This window comes from Protopterus annectens, chromosome 6.part1 (genome assembly GCF_019279795.1).
Source record: "Protopterus annectens isolate FY-2018-M chromosome 6.part1, PAN1.0, whole genome shotgun sequence".
Taxonomy (NCBI): Eukaryota; Metazoa; Chordata; order Ceratodontiformes; family Protopteridae; genus Protopterus; species Protopterus annectens.
The window spans coordinates 124,659,878-124,673,085 of record NC_056738.1 but is presented as its reverse complement, the minus strand read 5'-3'; the positions used below and the strand labels follow the sequence as shown (position 1 = coordinate 124,673,085).

The following is a 13,208-nucleotide window of genomic DNA, read 5'->3' as shown; positions in this document are numbered from 1 at the left end:
TTATAGAATGTTTATATAATGTTTCAGGTCCTCAAGGGTCTGTTGAACTGCAAGCCTAGTAACTATACATGAACCAGTTGGTGATAAGTCACTACATAAAAGGGATGCAACAAGGGAAAAGAGTAGACAGAGAGGGATAACTGGAGTTGACTGAGGGGAAGGCAAACAAAAAAAAGTGTAAGCATGAAGTGAGTGACTAAGTTTGCCTCAACTGCAGGTTTGGTAGTGTTGAGAATGACCTGTTAATAAGGATATGAATTAATTTCTGTTATGGTTATTCCTGGACTTTTTCTCTATGCTTGTCAATGGTGACTGTGAATCCTAAGTAATGGAATTTGGCATTATATTGGAATTGCAACTACATAACCTAATGAAGTCCTGTAAGTGCTGTATGAAATTTGTAAATGTCTTTGTAAAGATTCAGAACTGGGAAATGTAGAAAAGCTGGAGTGAACTAAAGCAAATGTATTTACTTTCAGAAGAAATAAAATAGATGTATAAAATGCAGCTGTGTGACCAGTAAAACATGCAGCAGATCTGCAAAAAAAATGTACCTAAAAATTCTGCAGTTTCATTTTCAAAATGGTGCTGCAGTAGCGTTGTCGCCTCACAGTAAGACATTGTCCTGTTTGATTCTCAGCTAAAGCGTCTTCTGTGTGGAGACATGCGTGAATGGGCGTACCTTCGTTGAAGGTTGTGCATCAGGGCTGGCAACTCGGTACATAAAAATCTACTGCCAATCATTAGTGGACTGGAGTTCCGCTGTGGCGACCCCCAACCGGGAAAAGCTGAAAGATACAACAACTACAGTTCCAGAAAAAAGTAACTGTTCTCAAGGAAGCAGACACACATACACATTAAATTTTTTAAAAGAATTATGATAAATTGACCACAGCCTCACCCAAAATGTTACGTGAATGTATAAGCATGAAACTTGCTTTCAAACATCAAAACCAAATATGAAATACAAATCTTATGACTTTTTTAAGTTCTAAGAGCAACTGCTAAGCAGCAGTCAGAATTTTGCTTCTGCACTATGCATACATTACTTTTTGGACTTGGAGTACAACACCTCCACTCCTTCGATACCCCAAAAATCACTTAGTATACAAAAAACAGGAACACAATCACTGGTACGTCTGATGAAACTCTTTTAATTCTGGTACCTCGGCCTTCACCTTCTACTGGAATACATTTTACAAAGTCAAACACCACCCCTTTTATATTACATCTAATTGCATTATTAGTGCATCAACCTTTATTCAATAATTTAATTAACTTGAATTATTAACCCAACCATATAATTGCATCTAAGAAAATTTTTTTAAAAAAATCTTTTGACTTCACTTACTTACATGATTTCTGACTTCATTAAATATCTAATAAATGTAAACATTTTTATATAAATATATTTAATTCTTGTACATAGCCTTTTATATTTTTAAATAAATACTTTTGTATAAATAATGTTAATAAATCATTACATTTATAGATGTTATTATATTGTTATTGAAACAAATATTATTATTACAAAATTCACACCACACATGTTTAACACTGAATTCTTTTTGTAACATTCATTGTTTCTGAGAGATATGTGGAAACATTAGGTTTAAATTTCCATATTCATTCCATTAGGAAACAAGGTTTTATAGTTGAGAATAAACCTAGATTCCATTTGTAACAATCTTTCGTGAAATACAATTTCATTTCCAGATACATTAGGCCTACCCAACACACAAAATACAAATCCCTCTGGAACCCCCTTATGTTCTTCAAAAAAATGTTTCGCTACAGGACTTTCCATTCTTTTATGTTTTATATCACCTAGATGTTCTAAAATCCTAAGCTTCACCTTTCTTGTTGTCTGACCTATGTACCACTTCTGTTTCACACATCCACATCCTATTATATATACCACCCCTGTGGAGTTGCAATCATAATAGTCAAGGGCCCTATACATGACATCATTGATTTTAATACCATCCAAACTTTTGACCCGACTACAAATCTTGCAACTTCCACATCTAAATGTTCCCTTTCTAATGTTCCTTCTAAATGTACTCATGTTTCTGAAATTCAGTATTTCCTTTAAATTTGGATACCTACTGTATGAAAAGGTAACTCTTGGTGGAAAAAGTTTTCCTATTCTGTCATCTCCACTGATAATGGGCCAAAATCTTGGCACTGCCTCCCTTATTATGTTAGAAAATTGTGAGTATCTGGTGACAAAAAACATATTATCTCCAGACCTCACTGCACTTGGATCTACAGAACAAGAATCCAAATTTTCATTAATTTCATTCCGAAACTTTTTCCTTGTTTCAGATGACTTCAAGGCCTAGCTCACATTCTACCTTACCTCTGGCCCATCTGATATTTTCTTCAGAATATCCCCTTCCTTTAAGCCTTTCCTCAACCTTATTAAATTCACCAAAAATCCTTTTACTATCTGAAGTGTTTATTCCAATGCGTTTAAATTCACCAAATGGTAAGGACTTAAGCAGATATTCACTATGCATACTAGATGCATGTAAAAAATTCTCAGCTGCTGTCTTCTTCTGAAATGGTTTATATTGTATTTTATTGTCTAACCTCAAATAAATCTCTACATCCAAGTACTGGATGCTTTTCCCCCAACAGTGTAGGTGAAATCTAACCCCCAAGGATTTTCTCTAATCCCCGAGAAAATTTCCCAAAATCTTCTGGATTACCCCTACACAAGAACAACAAATCATCAATAAATCTCACATATTTTACTACCTTGTTCTTATAAAACTTTGAGGGATAAATGAAACAATTCTCAAAATGGGCCATAAACAAAATCGCATATGAGGGCGCAAATGCTGCCCCCATAGCTGTGCCCTCCTTTTGCAAAAAATGTCTCCCTTCAAATTCAAAACAATTATGAGTTAGACAAAAATCCAACAAACTGAGAATAAAATAAGTTTTGGGTCCATCCCCCAACATTTTTTCCACTGCTTTTAAACCTTGATGTCTATTAATGCTAGTGTATAAAGATTTTACATCTACACTTGTCCAATAGAAGTCATGTTCCCATTTGATGTCTCTTACTTTCATACACACTTCATTAGTATTTTTTACGTGCGACTGTACCCTTTCCAAATAACACTTTAACAAGGAATCCAAGAATATTCCAACATTCTGCAAATAACCTCCTTTGCCCGAAACAATGGGACGTCCTGGTGGGTTCCTAATATCCTTATGTGTTTTGGGAATAATAAAAAGTCTAGCAATCTTGGGATTTTTTACATACAATTTTCTAACATCAGCAGATGACAGGAAACCTAACCTCTCTCCTCTTTCCAGTAGTTCCAATAATTGTGAATTATATTCCCTAAACAAATTGGAAGACAATTCTATGTATGTGTTAGTATCCATCAATAAATCCAAGGCTATGGAATTGTATTTGTCCCTTGATAGAATCACCCAGTTCCCTTCCTTATCAGCCTGGGTGAACACATATTGATTATTTGCATTCTTCAAATCTAATACGGCCTTCTATTCATTTTTACTTAAATTATATTTTTTCTTCCTTCTGCAGAATTTTTTATGTTCCTCTTCCACTGTTTTTAACAGTGTTTTTTCAAACACATTAATAACCATACTTCTCTTGGCTGGCATGAATTCACTTTTATGTGGTACTTTTGGAACTGTAAGTCTTCCATAACCAGTGTTAAATGTAAAGCTCACTTCATTATCACACATTCCTTCTTGTGCATAAATATCTACCAATTCATTTTCATGTAATGTCATATTCAATAAAGAATTATCTAAACACTCTAAATTTTCACGATCATTGTCATTCTCTTCCATATTAACAACATTATGAATGCTATCATTATTAGAAAAAAACTCTCTTAGATGCAATTTCCTGAAAAACTCCCTAATTTCTAAAGAAACATCAGCCAAAGAAGGGAAACATACTGGTACAAATTTTGTGCCTTTAAACAACACTTGTTTTGCACACTCGGAAATAGTGAAATCCGAGATATTCAAAATGTTGTAACTCTCACCTTCACAAATGTCTGTATAAGTGATTGTATTGAGTCCACAATTGGGCTGCAATTCGCCCACATTCACACAGTCTGGGTTTGAAACGCTTCTTTCATGCTCAATTACTCTTGCCAAGTTGTCATCTTCTTCTCCCCTTGTTTTGAAAGCGGCGCCCTCTTCCCTTCTGCTGTACCGACGACTGAGCCGTACTGCCCGCTGCTCCATTTGCTTCTGCTGGTATCTCCTGTTCTGCATTTAAACTCTCAAAAGAAACGCTTTTCCTGCTGCTGGATTCATCTGCTGAGGATGCTGAAGTATCTCCGATACCAGATCTCGACCCACTTCTGACGTCACGAAAAGCGCCTCGCTTCCTCTTAAAGCTGTACTGCCAAGAAAACAGCTTGCCCGTATCATGGTCTCTAACATCACGGAGGTATTTCCTTTTTTTACGTGAAATTACCTCCGCTTCAATTTTAGAGACCCTGTTTTTAATTTCAACAAGATTTTTGTTGAATACAGCCACAGTGCTCTCCTCGATAAGTCTTTCTTGCAAATGGAGAATGGAGGCACGAGTTTTCTGCAAAGTTCTTTCATTTCTTTTTGCCAGCACACTTAACCAACCTAGTGTGCATTTTAAAGATATGTCCTTCCATTCTGAGGACAAATCGACCTCGTCCTCAGAGAATTCAAAGGCAGGCAACCGCTCAACTCTCAAACCCCTGGGCATGATGTTAGAGCTAATGTATTTTTCGAGCAACTTTAAAGTCATAAAAAGTTGTAACTTCTTTTACCATGGCTCTCTCAAGTTCCACATACTTCTCCGAAAAATCAATGGCAACACTTTCCCATGGATTGTTGGTTGCCATCTTTTCTTCCCTTTCTTTCCACATGGATGCCAGGTTGACCGGTTGGGTTGACTGTGCACCCAGCGAGGTGACAGTAATGGTGTTCACAGACATGTCAACTCTAAATACAACACCTCCACTCCTTCGATACCCCAAAAAAACGCTTAGTATACAAAGAACAGGAACACAATCGCTGGTATGTTTGATGAAATTCTTTTAATTCTGGTACCTCGGCCTTCGCCTTCTACTGGAATACATTTTACAAAGTCAAACACCACCCCTTTTATATCAGGGCTGGCAACTCGGTACATAAAAATCTACTGCCAATCATTAGTGGAGTGGAGTTCCGCTGTGGCGACCCCCAACCGGGAAAAGCTGAAAGATACAACAACAACTACAGTTCCAGAAAAAAGTAACTGTTCTCAAGGAAGCAGACACACATACACATTAAATTTTTTAAAAGAATTATGATAAATTGACCACAGCCTCACCCAAAATGTTACGTGAATGTATAAGCATGAAGCTTGCTTTCAAACATCAAAACCAAATATGAAATAAGTTCTAAGAGCAACTGCTAAGCAGCAGTCAGAATTTTGCTTCTGCACTATGCATACATTACTTTTTGGACTTGGAGCTCAGGTCTGGGATTCACTGCCTGTGAGTTTAGTTTTCCACAACTAATAAATGTTTTTAAAGTCATCTATAGACAGAATATAGCTAATCATTTAGCTAGCAGTTATTATTTAGAACACAATAGCTATAGACCGTGATTTTCTGAATGACTTCTGTTGGTTTAACTTTATTTCTCCTGTACAAGTAATTATTTGCTATTTATACCATGACCCCCCATTAATATTCCAAAACGTGCACACTGATTGGCCAGCGTGCACACTGTAAATCGACTTATACTAATGGAAAAAGGTCCGGTCGCCCGGACTTTTTCCATTAGTATAAGTCTCTTTTAAAACACTGTCTCGCTATGTTAAAAGAGTTTAACATAGCGACACAGGTTTAAAAAAAGCAACGGAGATCTCCGTTGCTTTTTTTAAAGCTGTCTCGCTATGTTAAACTCCTTTAACATAGCGACACAGTGTGTAAAAAGCAACGGAGATCTTGCTTTCCCCGTTGCTTTTTTTTTAAACCTGTCTCACTATGTTAAATGGGTTTAACATAGCGAGACAGGTTTAAAAAACGGAGAAGATCTCCGTTACTGTTCGCTATGTTAAATGGGTTTAACATAGCAAGACAGCTTTAAAATAAGCAACGGACATCTCCGTTGCTTATTTTAAAGCTGTCTCGCTATGTTAAACCCATTTAACATAGCGAAACAGTAAAAAGCAACGGAGATCTTGCTTTCTCTGTTGCTTTTGGCCACAGCTCTGATGTACTGCGTAGGCATGCGCAGTATATCAGAACTGCCGCGGATACCAGACAGCTGCGGAAGGACAGCAAAGAGGCATTATACAATGCCATTATTTAAGAAAAGTAATTATTTCTTTTCTTAAATAATGTCATAGTATAATAGCAATAACCCACTTCTGGGTGTGGGTGTGGCTTCGCCCTCGGGACCAAACCAAGCCAACCGTGGGTAAATCCCACATTACCCACACCCAGGCGTGGGTTATTGCTATAATACTTGGTCTTAAAAAAAAACTGCTCTGCTAACTTTCATTTATTTCAATTAACAAGTTCTACCGTTCAGCTTTAAAAACTTGTTGCTGATGGTTTATTTATAACACACAAGGGTAAACTCTGAACATAGTGACTTATTAACTGCTAATATCCACCGTAAAATGACTGTTTTAACTATAGCTACAAGTATACTATTGCTGGCTTACTGTGTACTTTGTGTTAAACAATAGTTCAGCTAGTGGCAATGAGTTACTGTAAAGACAGGAAATTACCTTGTGGGCGATACGGTGTGTCTGTTTGTCTGTGTGTGTGTTCCTGTGTATCAGTATGAATCTATGTATAGGCAAATTATCTTGAGCAAGTTTCAGTTGCTGTGGGTAAGATAGTACTGAAATGTACTGGGCTGAATGCAAGCTGGCAAAGTCATGGGAAGCCAGTGACTTTAACCTAGCTCTGCAGGTTTCCACTATAAGGGTTATAGGAGTGTGTCAGGTGCTGGTCATAACCTGATATACTATCACGCATTTTCCATAGGCTCTTCAGGTCAGTTACCCTTCACATATGGCTTGATGGTCAGTGGCTCAGTCTGAGAGGCCATAACCCCTTCTACTGAGATATTCAATGATGCCAGTAGTACATATTTAATGAATACCAAAATAGTTGTATTACCATGAGCTGATGACTAAATACCAGCCAGTGAAGGTCATGAAATATTTTACAGTGCTGATTCTTCCTTGCAGCAACTCTAGATATTCTGTTATGAAGCCAATTAAGTATTTATTATTGAAATAATTATATACTTGTTAAGAAACTAGTGAAATACACTAAGGGGAAAGCAAACAGGACTTTGTTGTATTTTGTTCTTGTAGTATTAGTGAGGAATATTTTGGCTTTGTATAGTTTTGCTCAGTTTCACTCTGCCCCCACCCCGTGTATTCCAGAATGTTGGAAATGTTACCTTTTCAGTGATGGTAGAAACAAGTGCTGTGGTCAGTAGCTTGTTTTTAAAAGATGTTACACTGTTTCTAGGATAAGCCAAGTTAAGACCATTAGCAAACAGAATGGAAGCAGACTTAGGGCAGGACAACATAAATTTGTTTTTTAATGCATTAAGGTACAGATACGTGCTGTTCCAACCACATTTGAAAGGAGTGAAAGCACACCTCTACAATGGTACTGGTGATAGTAATTTGTTGTCTTTCAATTTATCTGGTTCATGTTTCTTGACAACTGTACCTTCGTATCACTAAATAACTGTTGCTATGTATTGTCTCTGATTTTGACACTTCACTGTATTTTCCTTTGCAATATTCACTGAAAGAGCTTGGTCCACTGATGGTTTTCCACATTTTTAAATGTCTCTGATGACGGTTCTTAACCAGATTCAGCCATGACTTATTTTACTTTCCTAAATATGTCTATTGCGTCATAATGAGTCTGTTCTAGACCTTACATTCATATGGTATGTTATCTGCATGATGATATCTTACATGTTTTCATCTTGTTTAGAATATCCTCTAACTGTGGTTATTTCTGATAAGTTATATAGTCTTCTACTGTCTTGGAGCTGACTCCACTAAAACTTAGGCATTTCCAGTTGGACACTGTGGTTAATGTAAGAAATGCAACCAATCAAGAAACTCAGTGCTGCTTAGAAATATGCATTTTACAAGCCAAAAATACAAATGTAATTTCAAGTGGTCATATGCAGTACACTTAAAAAAAAAAAATACAAAATAACACTGTCAGCATTTGCTGTCACACTTCACTTAACTTTATCAGTTACTTAATTATCCACTGATATGCAATCCCTTAGCTCTTACTATTAGCGCACACAAACGCAAAATGTGTCTCATGGTTGTTCATTAAGTTTTTCCTACCTCATTTTTCTCCACCACAAGCCAGGCTACTTGCAAGCCTTCCAAACCTTTGAAGGGGACCTCTCTTGTCAACATTTCCCACAAAACCTGTGAAAGAAAGAAAATCACATTTTGTTTGACATCCGGTAGTTGTGTTATTTTTCCTGAAAAAAATAATGACTTTTTAATATACACACACACATGTGTGTGTGTGTGTGTGTGTATGTGTGTGTGTGTATGTGTGTCTATATAAATATATATATATATATATATATATATATATATATATATATATATATATGGATCTAGGACTATTCACTGAAAGCACATTTCACTAAAAGAAATTAGATTCCTAAATAAATAGTAAATTAGTGGGGGGCTTCACAGCCCACACACCCCCAGAGTGGGGGGCTGTGCCCACCACACCCCCCTAACTAATTATACTAACTCCAGGGTCGCACCACAGTGGGGAGAAGGGCATATATATTTCTTTCCGTGAAATGTGCTTTCAAGTAAATAGTCCTAGATCCATACATACACACACATACACCAATTTCAGACATTTATCTCAACAATCTTATACAGAAAGTCTAAAACAGCACTAGAGAGTAAGATACAATATATAGACTTACCAAAGGTAGCGATGATCAATATCCTTATAACAATGGAAAATATTAGCCTGCTTATATCATGCATTTAGCAGCTGTTATTTTAGTGGTAGGCAAGTGCTGCTTATGTGACCTCTATGATTTAATGTTTTCTGTGCAAACAGTGTCATGTCTCATGCAACCCTGGAATAATTTTCAGCAGTTTCTCAGACACAGCTGACAGTTTAGATGAGAGAGTTAAAAGACAATGAACTGGGCATCATTCTGAAGTGATGGGTCTGATTCCTCATTTTCCACTTGCAAACTGTGCAGCTCTGAATAACATAGACAGCACTTCCAAACAACCCAAGAAAAAAAGGCTTATCTTGTGAACAAATAGAAAAATGATTACTTTTTGCACCTCAATGACTTAAAATACAAACAAGTGATCAGCTACAGGTTAGTAATTCCTCAAGGCAACTCAGTTTCCGCAACTAGCACATTCCATCTCAGTTAAGTACACAATTATAACATCCAGTCCAATTGACATAACCTGAGGATAGTACAACATGCTACTAAATGTTTAAGAATGACAATAACATCCAGACCAACTAACAAGCTGGGATAATTACAAAAATGCACTACTAAATGTTTAAGAACCAAAGTAAGAAGTAACACCCAGTCAAACTAACATAACCCAGGAACACTACAGCCGCACACTAGTATTAGTTTAATAACCAAAATAACATCTATTTACACTAAAATTACCTGGAAATACCACAACAACATACTACAATAAATTTAAGAGTCAAGTGAAGAATTATGCGAGAAAGGAACACTAAGGTAGTTTAAATAAACAATGAAAGAAAATACACAAATATTAATACACAAATATTCAATCAGTTCTCTCATATTTGTATTATTAACTAACCATGGCAAATGTACACAAATGACTAATCCAATCATCCATATATGATTTCAGATTTGAAAGATACCAGAAATGTGGCAAACACAGAGGTTATCCAAATATAAATTGTACATGCCATATTAATATAGAATGCCCTTTCTCTCTGGAAGGACCATCTCTAATGCTCAAAACATACCCACATTTAATGGAATCTATTAAACAGGTATTGCATGAGCAGACCCACAGCTCCAGCATCTACTGACATAGTTGTACTGGTGGATGCTGCCATGACTTAATAATTTTACTAGCATGAAAAAGAAGTAGTGTGCTCCAGTCTGGAAAATGTTGATCCATTCCTTATGAGTATAACTGTCCTTAGTTTGGGTACTCTATTCTTGCTCAACAAAGTAAGAGTTAATTGAAGCTGAATCTACTACATTTTGGTAGAAGCATTCAAGTTTAAGGGTGTCCTTGTTAACAGCTGAGAATGGGCATTCTCTAAACTAAATTAAATTTCATGAGATTTACTTAACACGCAAACACAAAAAAAACGTTAAAAAAGTCCTCTTGGACAAGGCCAGGAAAGACAATGTGATCTCTTTTTAAAGCAAACTGAAGCAAGTATTTTTAAGTTAAATACAAGGTTATAACTGCTGAAAGGAAAAACAACGCTGTTTCAGTTATTAAATATCCAAAGTGACAGACGAACATTTTAGAACTTAAGGAACAAGATTGTCCCCTACCATTATAAGAAGTAATTTCTAATATTGTAAAATTTCATCAATTAAGTACCATGATTTCCAGCTGGTATGCAAATGCTGGATATGTGTCTTGGCCACCGAGTACAGCTTCCTTACAACTGAATAACAGATGCAACTTGATGGTGTACCTTGCCTAAGAAATGGCAGTAGATTACAGTGAACATTTACTTTTCAAAAACGATGTGCCTGAACTATGAAGGAACTACAAATGATCAACAAAAACACTGTATATTACCTACAACAGTCCGTATAACTGACGAACCAGAGGGTATGTTATCAATAACGCACACATTATCACTAATGCAAGAGCTAGCTGGCTTGCAAACTGCACTGACACATCCACTAACCTAATTTACCTTTCCATCCGAATTAAGTGGGGTTCTCCCTTGCAACTGCTGGTTGTGATGGCGTTTTATTCTTGCCATGTCTGCATTAAGAGTAGAATCTCATTACTTGTTCTGCTGTACAGAGTGTTTTATCAGTGACAGAGCCAAGCATGGAGGAGTTGTGTGGACAGGGAATCCGAGGGTAAACACCCATCTGTTTTACTCTTAATCCAGTCCAGTATTCTGGAAAGAGTAAGCAGCCCATCACTCAAGGGTGACAATTTCAACATTAGTACAAAGTGGCTCTGTAGACATGTCTACCTGAAAATGTTATTGTAGATCTAAAAAATCCCTTGTACTCTCTCTTTCCATGAAGGTACAAATAATGATTTGAGCCACTCTAGACTTGCAGATTTCAGGACAACAGTTATAAAAGTGGCTAAATAAAATGTGGACATATATATGGGTTACATTCAACCAATTGAGAAGAAAACTTGTCGCACTGTAAAAAAGCTGGTACAGCTGATTGAAAATCAGCTGATTCCGTGTAGCCTTTCTTCAGTGCAAGAGTGCGGTACAGTGGGGATTAGGGAATTTATCCTTTTCCCACTGTACTGAAATCTTGGAGCCGATATATATATAATTAACAGGAGTGTGGGGAAACATGTTGAAACTTTTTCTTTTGTTTTTCGACTGGCAGGTGATCAACCAGTTGTGTTCGATCACTTACCATTCAAGAGTTTTCGATGTAGAGTCATATAAGATAGATTAGATCATATGGTTGATGTATGCTTGTTCAGACTCTATCAAAGTTCAGTCCTAATTCATCAACCAAGTGGAAGGGAGAACAAGACTTGTTTTCCCCTGCAGGACCCATATTAAAGCCCATTATGATGATGTGATGGACAGTAAATCACTGAAACTGGTACACAAATAGTGAATCAACTGCTGTTCCAATCAGCAGATGTTGATCTTATTTGAGGCATTTTAATGAGGGAAAAACTGAACAACAGCTTCCTCAGAAAATGTATAAACACTGTTATTCTATCAAGAAGAAAGATGCTGAAATTACCCTCAGTAAAAGTTCCTCAGTTTGTGTTGAGCATTTTAAAATAAGAGCTGCTAAATTATAATATCAAAGTATTTGCTTTACAAACATCTGCTGATTTTTGTGGTGTTTTTATGTCGCAGATTTGTTTGAAATGTTTTAATAATGTGTCTGATATTGCATGACATAGGTTGTCATCTGATGTTTTCAGTATTTAAAGGAGACCAATATATTATATATGTTTATTCTGATAAAGTCAAAATCAGTTATGGAAGAAAAAGATAAATGAAGTGCACCTGGGCCAGTGTTTTGAGTTAGTGGTCCTTGAGATTGCCAGTTCTACTACTACTACTTTTTTTTTCAGTCACAGTCTGCTTTTTTATCATAGTTTTTTAGTGTTGATACACTCATATACAGATACACACACCCATATATGTACAACTATATATACTGCATTTTTAATACTGTTTACTATCACAGTCATGAAGCCCACTGTCTTCAAAATCATAATCCTGAAACCATGACATCGAGAGACCAAAAAGCTGAAAACCACAACATCAAACTCCTGGGCATGTCCACCTGCAAGATCCATGTTAGCATTCATTCCTGAGTTCAAACTCCTGCAGTATCCATGTTGGCACTCGTTCCTGGATTCACAATGCTAGGGGGATTTGGTATTCGGGATTTTTAGATACTGTGGTCTTCAGAGTTTTGATCTTTCTATAGTATATCATGATTATGATTTTTCAAGATTGAGACAGTAAACCATTTTATACATATATATGTATATATAACCATATATGTATACATGCATGAATACATACATATATATATATATATATATATATATATATATATATATATATATATATATATATATATGTATATGTGTGTGTGTGTGTGTGTGTGTGTGTGTGTATGTGTGTGTGTTTTCATTTCTAGTATCAAAAAGAGCACTTCCAAACAAATGAACTTCAAGAGTGTAAAACTGGATAAATAATTAACCTATATATGTCTCAGAGCAGTTTTGGCCTGGGCATCAGACGTGAAATGGATCACAATGACAATTTTAATGATATGAAATGCTACAGTAAATTAGAAACCACCTGGAGCTCGTTAAAGGATTCACTAGACTGTGTGGACAAAGTTACATGCAACAAAATATGTAATAGTGTTGTAGCCAAGTAACTGACGTCTGTAATGAAAGGAGTTTAATGCAGAGTAAT

General features: G+C 36.2%; 1 protein-coding gene across 2 annotated transcripts in view; it reads right to left on the bottom strand.

Moving 5' to 3' along the window:
- The window catches only part of MAP3K20 (mitogen-activated protein kinase kinase kinase 20), a 1,351,048-nt gene that overhangs the window by 750,272 nt on the left and 587,568 nt on the right, over nucleotides 1-13,208 (bottom strand). For both annotated transcript variants that reach the window (XM_044075552.1, XM_044075553.1), the window contains exon 7: nucleotides 8,375-8,461. In XM_044075552.1, the coding sequence (XP_043931487.1) occupies nucleotides 8,375-8,461 (87 nt within the window). The remainder of the gene's footprint in view (nucleotides 1-8,374; nucleotides 8,462-13,208) is intronic.